The sequence below is a fragment of the Sinohyriopsis cumingii genome, chromosome 14 (genome assembly GCF_028554795.1).
Source record: "Sinohyriopsis cumingii isolate HCF-2022 chromosome 14, ASM2855479v2, whole genome shotgun sequence".
NCBI lineage: Eukaryota > Metazoa > Mollusca > Bivalvia > Unionida > Unionidae > Sinohyriopsis > Sinohyriopsis cumingii.
Window position 1 is genome coordinate 74820292 of NC_142974.1, and position 21544 is coordinate 74841835.

Genomic DNA, 21544 nt, shown 5'->3' on the forward strand with positions numbered 1-21544 from the left:
ATTTACACAGTGAAACATAGAAAATGAGGTATATGAATATCTTCAAAACGAGAGCCATTACAAATTTTTCACGGTTATATTCGTGTTCGGCACACCAAAATACTACAGATTAGGGCCTTTTCAAGTCAGTAATGATTTCACTGTTGACCAGTGTAATTGTAGAGTTGTTGTGTGCTTTAGGGATTATTTAAGTTACATTGGTATAAGTGTCTCTTAAAATATCAATTTGTACCCTATACAAATAGATTGTTTGTTTTTGTTAACTTATATTAAGGGTTTAATTGTATTCATTTTACTCAATTTAAGACCTGGACGCCTAACTATTTTCAATTTTCAAACATAATCCAAATATGTATTGTGGTTGTGGGATGTGAGTAAAGTGTAATTGACTTATATATTTGAGAGGGTCCACAGACACCCACCCACCCATATATATATATATAATATATATATATATATATATATATATATATATATATATATATATATATATATATATATATTTACCGTCAAGTAAAACTATTTCATAATTTAGAAGATATTTTATATCCAACAAAACTTGATAAAACGTCTACGGTACGAAACAAGCCTAATACTGACATAACTTTTCATCTGATGTTATAGAGTAATTCATAAATAAAACAAATTCAAAATAAGTTTACGTCTTCTCCAATATACAAAATATGAAATTGATGTGTCAGGTATCATTTTGACGAACATATTTGCATATGTATTACTGAACTCTTTTTAAATGCATGTTTTCTTAGAATGTTAACATAAAGAGGAAGTCAATATCAAAACTTTGTGACAGCATATATGACAATATACAGCAAAAATTTATATTTGCTTTGACTCAGTTTGAAAGCGAAGATTCATGCAACAACCTCTTTCATTTACGTAATGGATTTCTCATCGATATTCATCACTGTAGCCATTTTTGGCGCTCCCTATGTTATTATGTTTACCTTTTAATGTTATTGATAATGTTATTTTTAGTTTCCCCGTGTTTGTTTATTTGGTTTTTGGTTTCATTTATTTGCGTTTTCGTTAGCAACATAGTTAATGAGCTTATTGATTAGATAATATGTATATTTCTTATTTACCTACGTGTCGTGACATTTACAGTCTATTATGTTGTGCCATAATGTTAATATACAGACTCTCAAAAATAAGTTTAACTCACGCATACATATTTTACACATACACAGGGGGAGATAAAGAGATATACCAAGAAAGAGAGACGACATATGTATCTTGGCAGAAGAAAATCATTTTTCTTTTCTAATTAATCTTTAGACTTAGTGTCATAATGCAAGCGACTATGAAACAAAATGGAAAATCTTCTGAACATAATAAAGGAAAGAGAAAAATGTTCACATTAATGAAAATATTCTTTCCAAATTCAACGAATGTTTTGTATTTTTCAGATGGTTCTGCAGTTCATTATGGCAGATGTCCAAAGACGTTCGAACTGGATGGGGATGAATGCTACAAAGTTATCTCTGTCCAGGCCACATGGGAGGAAGCCAAGGTAAATAATTACGATAATAATGCTTTCTGAGTAATTTAGGTTCCAGTTCTTAATTTGAAACAGGTAATGAGTCTCATATTGCTTTCAACTTTCCAGAAATGTTACTTTGGAGTCTAAAGGTGTTCATATCTAGCGTCAAGTAAGTTGTTACAAAGACTTACAAACAGCACTGCATTGTTTAAATATTTTTTGGCGACACATTACTCCAAACATATGTTATTTTAAAAAAATATTAAAGACAACAACAAAAAACAATTAAAAACAATAAAGTCATGTTGATAAAGACTTTTGCGGAGTCTCTGTTTTTGCGGTTACGATTTGAATACGTACGAAATTGAGAATAATAATTATAAATCTTGTTCCCTGGGGTTGTGGCTGGGGTAATATGGTAAGGGTTATCAGAGAATTTAAAGGAAGAAGAGGCTAGAAAATGTTAAACGTATAAATTCAAGCGTCTTGCTGATTAATTGTACAGGTCGATTTACAGACGACAGCGTGTTTATACATTTCCGGCATGATTTCTTAACAGCAATACATATATATATATATATATATATATATATATATATATATATATATATATATATATATATATATATATATATATATATATATATATATGTGTGTATGTGTGTATGTATGTGTGTGTCTCTATATATTTTAACAGCAGAACAACTTCTCACCATTTGCAAAAAGAAGACTATATGGCTAGGTCATTGGCATAGTGCTGCATGAATCTGCAGTACAAGAGAGAGAGAGAGAGAGACAGAGAGAGAGAGAGAGAGAGAGAGAGAGAGAGAGAGAAAGTTGTGGGGAGCGAGAGAAACAAATCACAAAAATAAACTAAACTAAATTAAATTTACATAAAAATCCTATATGTTATGGATGACTACGTATTCCTCGAGTACACATGAAATGGAGAAAGAACATGGGAACTTACAGGTATGACTCGATCATTAACACTACTTATTTCGGCTTCAAGATATGTTCGAGATAACCTGTTGGAGAAAGAGTGAATGTCGCTTTTTCTGAACATAAGTTGCCCGAGGATATACTTATATTACTTCGCATGCACGTTCAGCTTTATCAGAAGTTATTGTTATTGTGTGGGAGATGGCAAGGTTAGAGTATTGAGTTGGAAACTGTATGTGTCACCATCGGCGAAAGAGAATATGAAGTAGAATTAAAGCATTATAATATAAAATCTATGTTGCTTCATTGTTATCCAAGAGAAGAAACGTACAGAAATTCTAAAACTTAGCTTGTTACGAATTGAATTATATTAACAACTTGATTTCATTTTTCATGACCAAATATTTCCATTATTTTTACAATATATTTAATTTTTACAAAATAATATTGAGATATTACATATATGCTCTTCTAATCCCACGTTTGAAACATGTAACGTATGGCAACATTGTGACTAAATCTGATTTAGTGAATTATATTCGGACTACGTGCAACCTCTGGAAAGATTAAGATTTAGTTGGAAAAAAAACACGGACGTTTTACAAATCTGTTACATTAATGTATTAAGTGCATACATTCCCTTGTCAGCCTATGCTGTTCAAGATAGCATTTTGTTTTCTGTTTAAATTCTGTGCAATTCCTGATGTGCACTAAATAAAATTTCCTTTCCTGAATAAGCATGTTCTTTCCCTGATGTTTAATAGCTCTTTCTAACCAATATATTGCCGGCGTTTCGGACTGTGTTTATCTGGAACTGATCTATTGCATATTTGTCTCAAGAGAAATTACAAAGTTATTTTTTTTTTAATTTTACAGCAAACTAGACGTTGAGTATTATTAATATAGAACATATATATAGCAGCAGGGAAGTTTAACAGACCAGCGTGTCCAGCCAAAATAAACCTTCCTACGCGAACTTTCTCCGTAGAAGCCTCAGAAAGCAGAAATAACGCCTTCTACGGGAGCTAATTTTCGTGCATTTCAGACCGGGTGCATCGGGTGGTCGCGCCGTGTGTGTTAGTAAATATAGCGTTCGAGACAGAAAAAATAAATGTCAGGGAATAATTTTTTGTGTTATTTTTTTTTGTTGCATGGTGGGGCTGCTTTGGTCCATTTTACGTCACATTAAAATAATATACTTGAAAATAATATGAGTCGGAAAACTAGCACAGTTGGAGAGCCTCATTCTGCTAGATTAGCGCGAGAGCAATTAGCGGCACTAAAGAAACTTATTCCAACAAAAGAATTATTCAAGAAAAAAGTTCGTGCGCACGAAGACACGGAGTACGGAATTACCGAAGTGTCGTCAAAATGGTTAAAGCCAGTTACCGAAACAACCGAAAAAGTCTTTTTTGGTGACATAAAAGATCCGGATATCAAGAAACGTGGAATTCTTCCTGTGTTGAGAGGAATTGACGAACACTCACGAGAATTACCGGAACGATTAGCAATACTAGCACAACAACGCGGGCAACAACAAGGAGAAGGAAGAGCAATTGGCTATGCAACAGAAAAAACCTGGAAGAAGAACATTTGAGGGAAAAAGACCTGTATGAAAAAAAGCGTTCCGTCAAGAGGATTTAAGAGGAAATTTCACCGAGGCGGGATGGCAAATGATATCACAGCCACTATCGCTTTATAATGTAGATGATATTGGCAAAGTTGCCGAGGACAGTTTTCGTGGTCGAGGAGAATATCTGACTAATGAAGGGAAAAAAAGATACACAAACCGTAAAATTTGGTATGATATGTTATATAAAGTTTACACGGGAAAATCACAGGTGAGAGAAACGGATCCACGTTACAGAAGATTTTTGGAAGCCGCGAAGGAAAGAAAAAATTATAATGTGCAACAAGCGGAAGAAGAAAAGCAACAAGAGAAAGAAAAAAGGCAACAAGAGAAAGAAAAAAGACGACAAGAGAAAGAAGAAAAGTCTAAATCTTCACGAAAAAGAAAAGCAAAATTAAAAGAAAAAGTTCAACCACAGGAGTTTGAAGAAGAAATTCAACCACAGGAAGACGATATTCAACCACAGGAGTTTGAATTTCGACCACAGGAATTGGAAGAAGATATTCAACCAGGGGAATTAGGGGCCAGACCAAAAGAAAGAAGTCAGCCTCAGGAAAAAAAGAAAAAACCAAAGAAAAAAGATAAGATCGACCAGGAACCAATAGTTCAACCAAGCGATTACAAACGACCTGCGGACGAGGGAGTTCGAGCAATTGAGGAAAAAGTTAAATCTCGTTTAATAGAACAAGTTGATTATAGTAAACCTGCTAATATTTATTTGAGAAAAGACAATATCGATATGCTCAAAGACAATTTTACAAGATTACAAATTGCTGCGAATTATACTCCAGAAAATAAAAAATTATTCTTGAAAGAAGAGTACATTAATTCATTCGGACCAGGAACATGGCCGCAGTTAATTTATTTTGGTAGTTTAGGAAAACCGATGGATTTATTCGATCTCGGATATTCAGATTTTAAAAGGGAGCTCGATGAATATGAAAAATTAATTGCAAGAAGAAGATCATCACCACAATATCCTAGCGGGGTAACATGGGGAGATCCTGGACAAAGCGAACCGCCACCGCAAGATTCTAAAATAGGAAGCGGATATACCATTTGCCCTGACAGCGTTGTCAACGACGTATCTCGCCTCGAAATATTAATAGGAGGAAAGCGAGCCGGAAACAATTCTTCTGAAATAATCAACGAGGCCTCAGATATTTGCCAACGATTATTCCGCGGTGGTGTTATTGATTCTTACATTTACAAGGAGCTCGTTGACGAACTCATCGATTAAAACAACATAATTGAAATAACATGATTGTTCACAAACATCAACGCAGACCTAGACAGGTCCGCATAGTTAACTCTCGATTGCCCGTATATAAATATATTCACGGTAACGGATTAGGTGATATTGTTGGAAGCCTCGTCACGCGAGTAGTCCCTAAAATCGGACCCGCAGCTAAGCAAATTGCATCAAAAGCAATAGGAAAAATTGGCGAGACTGTCATCTCTGGTATTGGTAATTTGGCCAGTAAAGGCTTCAATGTTGTCAAAAGCAAAATATCAAACTTAATGCGCAAAAAAAAGCAGCCTGTCAAATTACCTAGCACCAGCGAAATGCCCGCTGATGTCAGTAAAGTTATAAACGACGCAGCAAACAAAAAAATAAATGATCTAGTACAGGAAGTTGCAAATACAAGTTTTATTTCGGGTAGTGGTCTTCGTTTTAGACGATAATTCTTAATAATAAATGTTCGCACAAGTGTCAAACGAAGTGTTCGACATGGACGAGCCTGTAGGCAAGGACACCTCCGTGCGTGATTTTCAGTATTTCTCATACGATGCAGTTGAACCAAATACACCTAATCGTTTGGAAATTCAAGTTCACGATACAGCAAGATATTTTCTTCCATCTGAGGCATATATTGAAGTTGTCGGGGAAGTTATTAAAACGGATAATACCGCCTATGCAGCAGATTTTAGGGTCGAATTTGTTAACAACGGCATAATGGCATTATTCAAGAGTGCCACTTACATGACTGACGGAAGAGAAATTGAGTCAATTACTAATGATGTTGATTTGGCAACGACGATAATAGGCCTAGCTAGATACTCGGATGATTTTACTAGATCAGCTGGCCCTAGTATGATGTTTGCCAAGGATAATTCTGATCGTCCCGAAAGTAGGCCGTTTCTTATCAGACAACCCAACGATCGTGCCGCTAATCCCGCTCCCGCTGGTATCGAAGATATGATCATTAAACCTTATCCTGATTATAATCTCGGATTTTTCACGCGAAAGTCTATGCTAGCACCAGGTAACAGAAGATTCTCTTGTGCTATTCCGTTATCCCATATATTCGGATTTTGTAGGCATTTCAGGAAAATTATCTACGGAGCAAAACACACCGTTACGTTTGTCAGAAAGGAAAATAGCAACGATGCTATCTGGCGAGAAGGTGCTGTCGATTACGCTACTGGCGTGATAGGTCCCAATGACGTCACGCAAAATAACGGCATAGTAAAATTACTTAAATTTACTGTGTGGATGCCAGCGATAACTCCATCAATAATCGAGGAAGAAAAATTATTATCATTCATGAACCAAGGCGGTAAATCTGTTATGTCTTGGCTGACAACAACAACAGATTCCACAACTATCAATATTAATGGCGATTTTACCTGGCGTATTGCATCGCAGCAGGGTACCTCTGCGCCTAGGCATATCTTTATCGCTTTTTTGCGTACCGAAAGATATAATCAATTATACAGTCACATGATATTTGATCACATTGGAGCAACAATTGTGTATCTGAGAGTAAATGGCCAACAAGAACCATCCAAGGAAATATCAATTGATTTTGAAAGTCATTCGACGGCTCGTGCGTATCATCGCTTGTTAAGTTTCATGGGTCGTGATTAAAATATCGATACCGGATTGCAAATATCGCAGCTAGATTTTAATAAACTTTATCCTATCTATTACTTTTCCCTGGAGCATCTCGATGTGGTAAAGAAATCTGTCGTTGATATCCATTTCAAAGCCAGAATTTACACAGGTGGACGTAATCACAAAGCGATCGCGGTTATTCTCAGCGATAGAACAATGATCTTGGAAGGAATTAGTGGCAGAATGAGAGTCATCGACGCTCCTGTTGAGAAAATGTAACTTTAAAATCGAAGATTTCTAAATTTAGATTAAACGATTATTAATATGCCATACGAACAGGGTCAGATGAAAAAACTCCAAACAGCAACAGCAAAGCGATGCGGTGTGAAATTAACCCTGAAAAATGATCAAATTCAGGGCGGACCTAACAAACTATCGCTAACTAAGAATCAACGTGAACGTTTCACCAAAGCCAAATCAGCGAATTCCGGCGTTCATGTGAATCTTAGTATAGGTGCCATCAGAGACATGGTCAAAACGGGCGGAATTTTCCCTTTCCTAGCTGCTATTCCTGGATTATTATCCGGGGCTCTTCCGGCAATTGCAAAAGCGATAGGATTAGGTGCGGCCGGAGCTGTAGGCGACAAACTAGTACACAAAATAATGGGAGGGCGATATGGTAAAAAAAAGGGAAGCGGCCTTTATCTAAGACGCCCCCCGTACGGATCCGGCCTAAGATTAGCACGGCCTATTCAAATTTAGATTTATTCAACGAAGCAAAAAATAAAAAAATAAAATTTTTCAGAGGCGTATTTATGCGGGATCAACTACCAGAAAAACCAAATTCCACCGAGACAGGAATAATAAATCTCGATTCAAATACCGGTCCTGGCACACATTGGGTCGCCTACGCGATTAATCCTCGCGAAGTTGTTTACTTTGACTCATACGGATTAGCGCCTCCGAAAGAATTCATCAGTTACGTGTCAAAGTTAAATATTCCGATTTGGTACTCGACACTTCCAACACAAACATTAATGGATCCACCGATATGTGGTCCAGAATCAATTAATGTCCTCGACGCAATTTCAAAATCATCCGGTCCGTATCATAGAATCGTATTTGAATATGTCGTAGATAAGTATCATGGTTGATATTTACGGAAGATTCCTCTACAGGAAGAAGGAAGTAGCCGACGTCGATCTATCAAAATTCGCAACCAGGGATGATATTAATAATCTTCTATCGCTGTCAGAGGTAGATCCTGGCGAAGTTGCTGTTTTTCAGAGCCGCGAAGGAAGATTACAAACCAGCAACGTGAAAATAACAGATATAATCAAGCGAGACGAATATAACGATCGCATTAATCAATTTACTCACCTATCAGATTCGGTATCAAAATCCATCGCTGATATCGCCGATATTGTAGCGAAGTTGCCACTGAAGGCCAATATCGCGGATGTGGAAAAAAAAAGACAACGAGCTATCAGCAACGTTGCTTCTGAAGGCCGATAAAACATTATACGACGATCTTCAGGACAGATTGACAAAGAGACTTAGCAGGCTAAATAACGATCTTAAAAAACTCGACGATACCTTAGGTAAACTTAGTAAAAAAATTGACGAGGATATAAAAACATCCGTCGATAATATCTCCACCACCACAAACGAGCTAGCAAAGAAAAAAGTCGATCAAGCATCGCACGATGATCTTAGCGAAAAGGTAGGAAAAATCAACAGCGACATCACTAACGTTCTCGTCGATATTACCGAGATAAAAGCCGTAATGAGTCAGAAAAGCGATAAAACATTACACGACGATCTCAGCGAGAAAACAAAAAAAATTAACGAGGATATTACTAAAATCAACGAGGAAATTAACGTGGTACGTGATTTGGCGCGTCAAAAAGTCGATACATCGGTGTACGACGGAGAAATTCGAGATTTAAGTGCGAAACTTCTTGACGCAACTACAAAAATTAACGATATTAACACAAAAATATCGTCGACAAATCTTGGAAGATTAGCGCGTATTGTCATGCCATCGGAGGTAGAAACAGAAAATATTCCTTGCCATGTACCATTTGTGGTAAAAATATAGGATCTTACTTGGACACCTGAGAATAACACATTTAGCTTTACCTCGCCAATTACTGGCGTATATCGAGTATATATTATCTCCTTGATGACAAAATTCAATGTAACAATAGACGATGGTTATGATTTTCGTGAATATTATCCTGGGTTTTTTGTTATGACTATATTTAAAAATATAACGAAAACTTTTAAGCTAGAACCACCAATTAGAACCGTGATGATGGCCGATTGTCATGTAATTTTCGAATATTTATCCGGATTAAATCCAATTGGTTAGATAAACTAACTAATAAAATGACTGCATCGGACTACCGATACAATCAGGCGCGTTCATGGCAGGATTCGTTAAAAAAACTCCTCGACGAATATCAAACAAAAATAAAAAAATATCAGCGCAGATTAGTTGCCATCGATGTTGCTGTATACGCGGTAAGCGCAGTAATCGCCGGTGCAGGTATAATCTTATCCGCGGTGACAACAATCGCACCAATCGTAGCAACGATAATAATCTCGTCGACAACAACAATCGCTGGTGTTCTTAATATTATCGCAGAAAAAATATCCTCATGCACAAATGAAAAATTATCCCTGTACACGAGTAAACTATCCCAGGTCAACGAGGCGTATTCGAAATTATCATCGCTGCTTTCTGAGAGTCTCAACGACGGCGTTATATCCGATCTCGAATTTTCCGTGATGGTAAATATCTATTCTGAGATTGAACAAATGAATATCAATAATGTCGGAACTAACTCAAATCGTGACAAACACGACACCGCCGATAACAACGCTGATATCGGCAAGCTCAACCAGGCCAGAATTTAGTATCGATTTTCCAATACCAATTAGCGTCAAGGAAATTGCGCTGTCACAGTTACGCGTCTATAATAGCTGGCCCAATGTTAGATCAAAACCATTCGGTAGATTATCGCCGAAAATTTCGCTTGTTTTTGCCAATAAAAACAAACCTGATGGAACTCCCGATTGGATCGTCGTTGGCATACCAACAGGCAGTTACGAAATTGAGCAAATCGACAAGGAACTTACCAGTAGAATATCAAACATAACCGGCGATGCTAAGCCAGGAATAAAAATATTAGCACACGAACCAACGCTGTCATCGATAATCGAGGTAAAATCGCCATATATCGTTGATATTTACCAATCATCGATCAGGACAGTGCTAGGTTGGCCTGAAATCCCACCTCTGGAAAAACCAGAAAAACCAGATGTTTTTATTCCAGGTTGGCACGAGGAAGCTCCTCCAGAGCAACCGGAACCAAACAAATCTGATTTTACTACTGATGAGGGATGGTACGGAGATATCAAACACAAGTCTCTAATCCTCACTGCCATCGGCCTCGTGAACATCCACAAATTTAACATGTTGATGTTTGCTTTTACTTTTAGGGACGAAAAAATTATCTCGTGGTTGGTTCTTCCCAAAATTCCCCCCGGCGTGAAAATCTTCGACGCTACCAACATTAACAGGCAAATATTCCCCATAGAAGGCATCATGATAAGAAAAACCATCAACGAATTTAATCAAGAACATAATTACATTTAAATTTATTGCGGGAATCCTTTCATGAATGCATCTTAAATAAATCAGGTTCATGTAGCGAAATTATTGAACGCGTGAAGATTTTAAATCAACTCGCGAATGATGTTGAATATTATCACAACATGTTCATTCGGGCGATAATCGACGATATATCAATTGCCGATTGTGTTCATCCTATTAGCAAATTCGAGTTGATCAGAAATTCAGGAGAAAAAACAAAAATTCATGAGAGCATTTGGATTAACCAAGGAAACGCTACCAAATTTCAAATTTCCCGATTATGATGTTGATAAAATGAGAAAATCCGTCACTGATACCATCGATGAGTTATTTCCGAAATTACATGCCGCGTGGACTAAAAAAATACAATCAGAATCAATTCTCAAACACAATAATGATCAAACGGAAGGGGGACGGCATATCTCGCCGGGTATCGTCAATATAACGGAGGTTATCGCGATTTATCTTCACGCGGACGTCGTTGAAGGTAGCTACAACGTGGATTCGTCTGTGTCAGAGCAGGCGCAGCAGGGATTTATCTTATATTCGTTTTCACCTAGCGCATCTCCGGGTTTTTTGATAATAAAAGAGCCAGTAAATCCGTTTTACCTGCGATGTCACAATCGATTATTGTCGAAGATAAATTTCAAACTGACGGATCAAAATGGAAATTTGCTTGATATACGCGGAGAAACTTGCTGGTGAGATCGCAAAAAATAGAATCGAAGATTCTTAAGATTTTCAAAGTCTGCCCGCCAGAGAAAAATGACCAAAAAATTAAATAAAAACCAGGAAATTTTTCAAAATTAGTAAAATTTCTTAATTTTGATGGGGTAAATACCCGTCAAATTGAGTAATTTATATAATTTAGTAAATTTCTTGGGGTATATACCCGTTAAATTGAGTAATTTATATAATTTTATGTTTTTGATGGGGTAAATGGTAGTCAGAAACAAGAAAATTGCACAATTTCAGTAAATAAATTAATTCAGTAAATAAATAAAAAAAAAAAATAATAAAAATCAGGGAAATTAAGAAATTTGTGTAATTTTATGTTTTTGATGGGGTAAATACCCGTCAAATTGAGCAATTTACATAATTTCGTGAATCTGCTGGGGTAAATACCCGTTAAATTGAGTAATTTATATAATTTTGTTTTTGATGGGGTAAATGGTAGTCAGAAATAAGAAAATTGTACAATTTCAGTAAAATGAATAAAAAAAAAAATAATAAAAATTAGAATCGGAGATTCTTGAAATTTTTTTTTTTTTTTTTGTTGATAGAAATTTTTAAGAATCTTCGATTCTAATTTTACTCTCATCAACCAGCTTTTTTAGCTGCCTGACGCGCGAGCTGGTAATTTTTCTTGACTCGTACTCGTCTGATAAACTCGACCTTACTTTTTCTACCAGCGTCGATAATTTAACGAAATCCTCGATTTGATCATCGCTGACAGACGCAAGCGATTGGTACATGGCAATCTGGATTTTCTTTATAAACTTATATTCGGATGGTAGCGTGTACCTATATTCGAGTTTCCCTTGGACGATCGTCTCAAATTCGGACCGGATTTTACCTGCGTCCAAATCCGAAGATAAATTTATGTTTCTGTTTTTCAGATCCTCGATAGCTTCGATGATGTTGTTTACGTTTTCCTCGTTCATTTATATTTATATTTGTAATCTTCAATTTAAAAAATCTTCGATTTCACTTTCCGAATCGGATATCATTGGAATATAATAAAATTCGATCCATGAGCCGAGTTTGTAGGAGAATGTCGCGTTGATTATTTTTTCTGTCACACGTTGCACCGATGCTGGATTAATACTAAAATATCTTGCAGCGGCATTCATCGATGTGAATACAATTTCCTCATTTGTTTCTCGATTTACTGATTTAACTGCCTTAGCTGGTCGCCGTACGCCACCGGCATTACCAAATTTGGAATTTTCACTCGGAGTTACGACCCGAAGATTTGACAGTTTGTTGTTAAGTTTATCTCCGTCGATGTGGTCGATAACAAGACCGACTTTTATTGGTCCGTTGAAACATTCGAATACAAACTTATGACAAAAATAACTTGCGCATCTTCGTTTTTTGTTTTTGTTGATGGTAAAAACAAGATAACCTGAATTACAAACCCTACCGATCCGATTCTTCGTTTTAATATTCCTAACGATACCATCGGACGACGACTCGTATTCCGTGATCGTTGGATGAGATTTAAACTCGCATGTCATTGTTGTTTCTGGAATCGTTGATTTTGGATTCATATATGACAATCTATAGGTCTAAATCGTTATTTGCTTTGAATCGATTAATATAATCTTCTTCGCATGTTATCACCGACGAAGATCTTTTTTCGTAATATCTCCGCAATTCCCGATAATTCTTTCCTCCACATGCCAAACACAATCGAGTTTTCCCTCGCGTGCCAACTTGACAAACTAAGCAACGTTGTGGTCCTTTGCTACCACGCCGAATCGCATGTATGTGAGCGCCGCAATAATCGCCTCTGCAAGATTTGTCACAATTATTTGTTGAGCCGATTAGTATCCATTTGCAATGCATTATAATTTAAACATATGTCTAAAATATAATCATGGACGCATTTGATCTTGATGAGGCAGAATATATTATTCATGAGGTTGATCGAGCCAAGAAAGAGTTCTTCGATGATGGAGCTGTTCACACTTGGTCGACTTGGAAAACAAATTATATCGATGCTACGATGAACCTGGAGCGAGCTAAGAAAATAATCGAGCATATGAAAACCGAACACAAAGAAGAGCGATTTATCTTTGGAATAAAATGTATCGCACAAATGCCTGATGATACCTGGATTATTCGCGATAAGCGAGATCCTGTGCGTGGTGGCAAGAAAAACGTTGTTTTTGATAAAAATTCTAAACCCGGATTGTTACTGGGAATCGATGGCCCTTATTACGCTAGATCCTGTCCAGCCAGCGTGTTGTTTATGGAATTTATCGGCTAAATAATAATCCTGATGTGAAAAATCTACCTGCGAAGAAAGAATCACCGATGATAAACTGCGTGGCTGAGTGTGTTTTCGAGCACATGAAAAACGCTCGGCGTGGATCTGGTCTTACCCAGTTAAGGTTAGATAAAATTAACGCGTGGGCAAGGACCGTTGCTAATGGTGCATCTGTGGACGATGTAGCTGTTTGAGTAAAAATCTTAAATTTCCAATTACGGTGAAAACGTTATCGGGAGAAATATTATACTCGTCGCCGTACAGATCCCGAGGAGCGCCAATCGAGATTATCGATCATAACTCCCACGCGTGGTCGCATTCGGTAATGATATTTCCGCGGGATCGTGTGGTTAAATTTTATCCTGTAGATGTTGAGATTTTTGGCGGAGAATAATTCCGATGATATGTTCAGATTTATCAAAAAATTAAGCGCATCTGATCCAATATCGATATGGTTATTCTCGAGCGAAGAAAGATACGATCAATTTATCCTACCATGCGGCGATATTTACAGGGGCGAAATATTACACGAGTCGATGAGAAAACTTGCGGTGAAATATTCGTCGAATCCCGACCAGTTGCTAACGAATTGCTTTACAGTTCCGTCTGTTGCTGCTCATGCCGCTAGAGAGAAGAACTCGTGGAAGCCTACAAGAAACGAATATCTCGCCGATATTCAACTTAGTTGTATCGAATACGGCCATGGCGGATTGTGGAATACCAAGTACGATTTCGAAGATATGATTTCCGTTGACATGAGCGCGTGTTATCCTGGAAGTTTTCTTGGATATGACGATTGTGCAGATTATTTTGCTAAATTCGGTCATCCTACCAGCGAGATGACAAGAGTAGCGATTAACGGACCGTTGCCTGATTTTGTCATGACCGGTTTCGCTTGTGTAACGTCGTTCGAGTTTGCTGAAAATTTACATAAAATTTGCTACATTTGGTTCGGCAGGCATTTATCTCAGCGCCGTTGGGTTCCTACAGTGTTATTAAGATATATGCTGGATTCATCGATGTTAGTGTCGTTGACGGTGAGCGAGGCGATTATATCCTACAGAAAACAGACCAACGTGTGGCTACCGACAGACTGTGATAACGCGAAAGATATCGGAAGAAAAATAATTGGTAAATTTACTCAAGGTGGATCCGTTGATCACAAACATCGACACGCTAGGTTGTTTATCAACGATGCGGAGATGGATTTTATAATCGCCGATACGGTATCACGAGGAATATTTTGTAACAGAGAGAATATTATTATTGATGGAACAAAGTTAGGTACCGTGATTAGCTACCTTGATGGAGAATCAGCGCAATATACACATTTACGATCATCGATGATCGCTTATGTTAGTATAAATTTACTGTCGATGATAAATAAATTTTCTGATATCGCAGTAAGGGTCGCGACGGATTCGTTTTATATCGATAAAAAATACCAATGTAGGCTGGAAAATTTAATCACCGATGGTAGCTCCTGGGGAACTTGGAGGATAAAAAATGAAGATATCCTAGATTATTGCGAAGACGCCGATGTTGAAGATCGCGATGAATTTCATCAAGGTAGATTTGGAGAATCTTCGATTCTAGAATCTTCTGCGGCCGCATCTGCGTTTGACCCAATTTCACGCAGCAAATTCGTTTACCTAAATGGACCTGGTGTAGCGGTAAAACAACGCGAGTAATAAACTTATTTGCGAACTCCGATATGATCGTATTGACTCCGACACATAGATTAGCGCGAGAAATAAGGCAGCGTGGCGTTAATTCTTGCACGTATCACAGTTATTTCAAATACAGCGGTGGATCATGGGACTCGGTGCGTATGGGAGACAAATATATCAACAAGATTATAATCTTCGATGAGATTTGTACGGTAAATTTAGATATATTAAAATCGATATTAGCTTGGCTGGGAGGGAAAAATACCGCTGTGATAATGTGCGGCGATCATGGCCAACCTGATCCGATTGATGGTGAATCGCCTCACGAATGGCTCAGAAGTTTCGTTGACTATTATGAGGAAATTGACGCTGATTATAGATCGACGGATATTTTGTTGACCGTGTTTAAAAAATTGATTCGATTACAACCAAACAATATTCAGTGTGACGTCATGCGGAAAATAATCTACGAAACTCCGATGAGCAATTTTCTAAATTTGTGGCGTCCTGATCATCTGATCGTTGCTAGTAGAAAAATTGTTCGTGATATTATTCAGGAAATGTTATTCAAGCTGCATTGTGAGAAATTTCCAACGCTGCAGGTACCGTTATGCTACAGGAGCGCTAATACTCGACGACAAAATATCAACGTTACTTTGCCATGCGGAGATGAAAAGAGTTTGGTCCTGAATGATATTATCTTTGTTGATATTAACCTTGTTAATGACGCGATAAATGCAGAAAAAAATCACCGCAACAACGATACACTCATCACAGGGATTTACCGTAGTTGGCCAAGTTTGGATCGTCGATGACATAATTTCTTGGTCAAATTTGGTATATTTGGCCGTGTCGAGAGTAAGAAAATTATCCCAGCAGGATGAATTCGAGTAAACTACATTAGTGACGCTGGTGGTAGTTGAGTATCTTCGGGTACTATTTGTAATTCTTCTTTGGTAAATCCGCGTTGTGGCGCTAACGAATCTAGAATATAAATTGCTGGTCTTCCTGATGACCTTGTTACGGCGGATATTTTATGTGTTGTAACGCTCCAGGTTGGGTCGATTGCTCTTTTTCTTCCTCCTTCAGCCTCGCCTTCTTTATATAAATACCTGACTGTGACGCTACCTAGTACAGGCTGAATTGTGGAATCTCGCTTTAGGGGTATATTCGATTTTGTAATTGCAATTGCAGGTTTCATTGCTATTGTTCGAGTTGTCTCGTTATTTAACGCGCTGATTACATGAGGCAATCTTGATACCCAATCGTGAGATCGATTATCCTGAATAAATTCGCGCGCGTATTGGTATCCGAATAATCGTTCTGCGAGCGTTTTGTTGAATCTTTCGACGATAGCTTGATTGTGATGAACACCTACAATACCGCGACGAATTTTAACATTATTCTTTTCCATCAATGAAGTAACCGCGCCAAGAAATTCTCGACCTGGATCAACCTGGAGAAGATTCGGCCATGTTAACGGGGATCGTGAATAAATTTCGTTAAATGCCTTTGCAATTTCCGTTGCTGTTTTATTCGATAATGGCTCTGCTTCTTTATATCTGCTAGCGATATCGACGATGGCCAGAACATATTTATATGTGACTCCGTCGACGGTATCATGAGGAAGAAACATTAGATCCGCCTGATGGACCTCATTAGGGACACTGACAGTGAAACTCGCGTACGGTATTTTCTTAGGTGGATGAAGATATATTTGCCAGATTGCCTGTTTCGATAACCACGATTCAGCGACGGACTGTTTTACTTTAGCGGCTTTGGCAAGTTTGGCGATCGCTGATTTTCCTCGCCAGAATCCTCGCGGAGAATAATATATCTGCTCCATATTATTTACCAGCACCGAATACTAATTTGCCTTTCATAGCGCCTTTTATCAACCAAGTTGCCAATTTTTCTTTGAAACTTTTATTAGGAATCGCGTCTAATGCGTGAATTAGCTTGATATCAGCGAGATGTCTTTGTTGTAAATCTCCGCTGCGATATGCGAGGTCGTGGTAGTAACAAGCTTTATCGATTGCGTTTACCGGATCTTCACCTTGCTTTGGTTGGTCATTATCGTCGAGTCTGATATCGAGCCTCGTTCCGGGTCCACAATAATTATACCCTGGCAGATGCTTTTCTCCGGGATATTTTGCCCAGGGGGTCCCAGGCAGATTTGTCAAGGAGGCTGCGATATCTCCTCCGGTTCTTCTATTTTTTTTTTTTACAAATCTGAACTTACGTGTCTTACAAACTTCACATTCTCCTGCAATTGCTTTCCTGTTGTTGCGTGTGACGATTTCGGTTGGATTTATCGTAGCTGTGTGCGTGCGGCACTTAACACAATATAGATCCATGTATTCTAGTAACATGAATGTAATTGATTTTTCAGCCACGAAACGACGCGAGCAGGTAAAACATCATGCGGCATTACCAAATTCGATTAGAATGATAATCATCGGCCCGTCAGGATCTGGTAAGACGCAATTGTTATTGAATTTGATCATGCGATGGCTAAAATGGGACAAATTGTACTTGGTTGCACCATCTGTTGACGATCAACGTTGTTATCAAGTGTTAAAAGAATTTAGTGACAATACCGACGAAGGCACAATCGAATTTATCACAGATATCAATGAAGCTCCATCCGTGGAGAATTTGGACGGTGATATTAATAATCTTGTTGTTTTCGATGACGTTATGCTGGACAAGCAAACTAATTCGGCTAGGATATTCTCGCGTGGCAGACACAAAAACACCGATGTTATTTACGTGACACAGATATTCCAAAGGTGATTAGGGACAATTGCAACATTTTATCGGTGTTCAATGGCGTGGACACGTACACGCTGAGAAATATCCATCAAACCTGGTGCAACGGTGACATGGATATAAATAAATTCAAAAATTTGTTCAGCCGCGCTCAGGCAACGCCGCACGGTTTCATCACGATAAATCTTCATGATCCACGCAGTCGGTATCGCATCGGTCTTGATCAAATTTATTCATGAAAATGCAACCCAACCATGCAACAAAAAAATTAACACAAAAAAATATTCCCCGACTTTTATTTTTCCTGTCTCGAACGCTATATTTACTAACACACACGGCGCGACCACCCGATGCACCCGGTCTGAAATGCACGAAAATTAGCTCCCGTAGAAGGCGTTATTTCTGCTTTCTGAGGCTTCTACGGAGAGAGTTCGCGTAGGAAGGTTTATTTTGGCTGGAAACGCTGGTCTGTTAAACTTCCCTGCTGCTTATATATATATATATATATATATATATATATATATATATATATATATATATATATATATATATATATATATATATATATATATATATATATATATATATATATATATATATATATTGCTGACAGGGAACAGACAACACAATGTCCATGCAAAGCATATTGATAACAACAGAATACTGATGCGCTTATAACTGTAAAACTCATACAGGTACAAATAAATGATCACACAAGCATACAGTCAGTAAAACCTGATTTGAACACGGACATGTATGCAAATAATAATGTGTTGTCTGACATATATAATATATTGAACAGGAACATGAAAGTTGCATGAAGGAATTTAATTAGACACAATATTAATCCAAGGATCTATACTGCTTTATGATTTTAATATTTTTAAGAAATAATTATTTCGATTGAATGTAGTGTGTGGGTTCAAGGAATATAATTTAGAGATACAAAGGAGTTTGGTCGTTTTAGTTTCAAACTCAAATTTCTTCAAATACATTATCTGATAACTATGGATTTAAGTATGCTTCAGCCTGTGAAGGAGAAAATCGTCTAGAATTATTCTAATTTCCTGCAAAAGTACCGGGAAATTATATTGAGACGAGTAGAAAATACCTTTGAGTTTTGCTTTGCACGAGCAATCCATGTTTGTTGAGTTACAAAATATTCGTTCTCTCGTTAGAGTTTAGTATCCATGCAATTTAGCTTAATTGTGTCGATGTAATGAAAGTAATGATTATGATACAGCATTGTATCAAGACTTTGCTGCAATAATGTTTTCTTTATAAGAATTCTTTTTTTTTGGTTTCAATTAATGAATGTCACAAAATTATAAAAGAAATATGATATGCGGTGCTACAACGCCAAGATTTTTCCTTGTGGTATACTTATTACGTTAAACATAATATTATTTTCATATTAGGCAGGTTCCGATTGTTTTATTCTATACATGGATCATATTAATTAGCATTCTCACATAAATTAGTCATTTCATTAGTATTTTGCTCAGGTGTCGACTAGTTTTATTTATTTTTTCTTGCTTTTTGTAACGTATTAGAGGATCTGATAATAACACATTATTATCCCCATAATTGTTTTTTTCTTCAGGTATACTGTAAAGTGATTGGAGGCGACATTGCACGAATCACTAGTAACAGTGATCAGACCATAGTTTATGGGCTCGTTAACAAAAATCATGGTATAACATATACTTTCATGATATTCTTGTTATATTGCGGTGTTGCTTCCCAATTTATTTCTACTTTTATATAACAGATGCACTTACTTTTAAATTTTCCACATGAAATATTTCGGCAATTAAATTTATTATCATACATTTTCTATCTGACTCTACCTATTTCTAGCTATCAATAATCGCAAAGAACGTGATTTTTCCGGGTATTACCAACCCGGTAAATATACTGTCATCAGATAGTTATCAATTATTTGTAATATGGAGCGATATAATGTTTTAAGAATATCTGTTTTTACTGAGTTTTCAGCATGGATTTAAATAACCAACTGTATCGATAAATAAAATAGAGTAACAGTAAATCTCGTTGATTTTACTTTCAAATTTTTGTTTTCTTCCGGAATAATAGGAATCATGAAAAATTGATATCGAATAAATTGAGGAATTTATTTAAGAAAGGAAAAACTAATAGAGTGATTTTATGTGTAGCCGAAGAGTTTATATCCTGACATATTGTCTGCCGTCCATCCACCCTTTAGAAAACGTTCCCATGTTTTCGAAACTCTTCAAAATCGTTTTACTTTTCACAGTCACTCATCGCAAATCTAACTTGGATCTACATGAAAACGGTGCTGTGTGGACGTCCAATATGTTCGCAACAGTAGCCATCTTGAACATGATCGTTTCCCAACATATCATGCAGGAATTCAATATAGACGCAACTGCAGCCATCTTGAACGTCTACTTCTACTAAATTGCAAAACATATTGTCTGGTGAATTTCACTAGAAGAATTGTATGGTGTCTGAATGGCAAGTTATAAAACGTATACCTATCTCAATCCAATGTGTCAAACATGACGGCCATCTTAAAAATAGTAGCACAGTTATATTTAAAAAAAAAAATTCGTTTTGACTAGGTGTCTCCAGTGTTCTACTCATCATCATATATAGTTGCCCCTAGCTATGATGGTGCCCGTCTAACATCTGATGAGGGCGACAATAAGGCAATATTAAAAATCTTGATCTGGCTTTAGAAGATTGATAATGGGTTCCACACTCAGCATATAAAAATAATAATTTGTTTTTGGGGGGATTTCTGGAAATCATTTCGAGCCCGAAGAGCGTCAGTCTTTTCAAAGGACATTTGAATGTTACCAAATATCCATGTAGGTATAATTCCTTTGCAAAAATGAATTAAAACCTAGAGGAATGATCAAGAATGTTTAATACTAGATCAATTTCCAAAGGAACATTAATCATTCTGCAGGTGTTATTATTTAGGTATCGTTTCCAACGAACGTTACTGGGTCGATGGTTCGGACATGTTGCGGAGCAGGAAATGGCGATGGATGGGATCCAATGGGGCTTCTGTACCGTTTTCATTTACCAACTGGCAATCTGGAGAGCCCAACCATAAAAATGAAAACTGTGTAGAAGTTCGTTGGGCCTGGAGTAGCAGGTGGAACGATGAAAACTGCGCTTCCAGGCTAAGCTTTATCTGTCAGGCACGGTAAGAAAATATGTTATGCTGTATGTTATCTATATTTACATTCGAGTCGTATGTACTCATTGGAATTTGTTTCAGCAAAAGCCATTTGATTTATTCGTGTTCATTTAGAAAAATATTAGTTGGCTGTTTCCAGTTGTATAGGCCTAAATTACCTTTTTTTTTTATCATTGTGATAGATATATATAAGACTTTAATCTCTGTCTCTCTTTCATCTCTCTGTCTCTCACTGTCTCTCTGTCGCTCTATATATCATTTATATATTACATTTATTTTGCTTCAGTTGGAATTTTAAAGTGTTTTTTCTTTATTTCAGGCCTTATAAAATGGAATTCAAT

General features: G+C 37.0%; 1 protein-coding gene and 1 long non-coding RNA gene across 3 annotated transcripts in view; both read left to right on the plus strand.

Moving 5' to 3' along the window:
- LOC149784169 (uncharacterized) overlaps nt 1-21544 on the plus strand; it is a 176365-nt gene that overhangs the window by 42686 nt on the left and 112135 nt on the right. The gene's annotated exons all lie outside the window — the stretch shown is intronic.
- Nucleotides 901-21213, plus strand: LOC149784171 (C-type lectin-like). Its single transcript, XM_089933223.1, has 4 exons — nt 901-953; nt 1426-1531; nt 19614-19704; nt 20981-21213. The coding sequence occupies exons 1-4, from the start codon at nt 901-903 to the stop codon at nt 21211-21213; spliced, it is 483 nt and encodes a 160-aa protein (XP_089789349.1).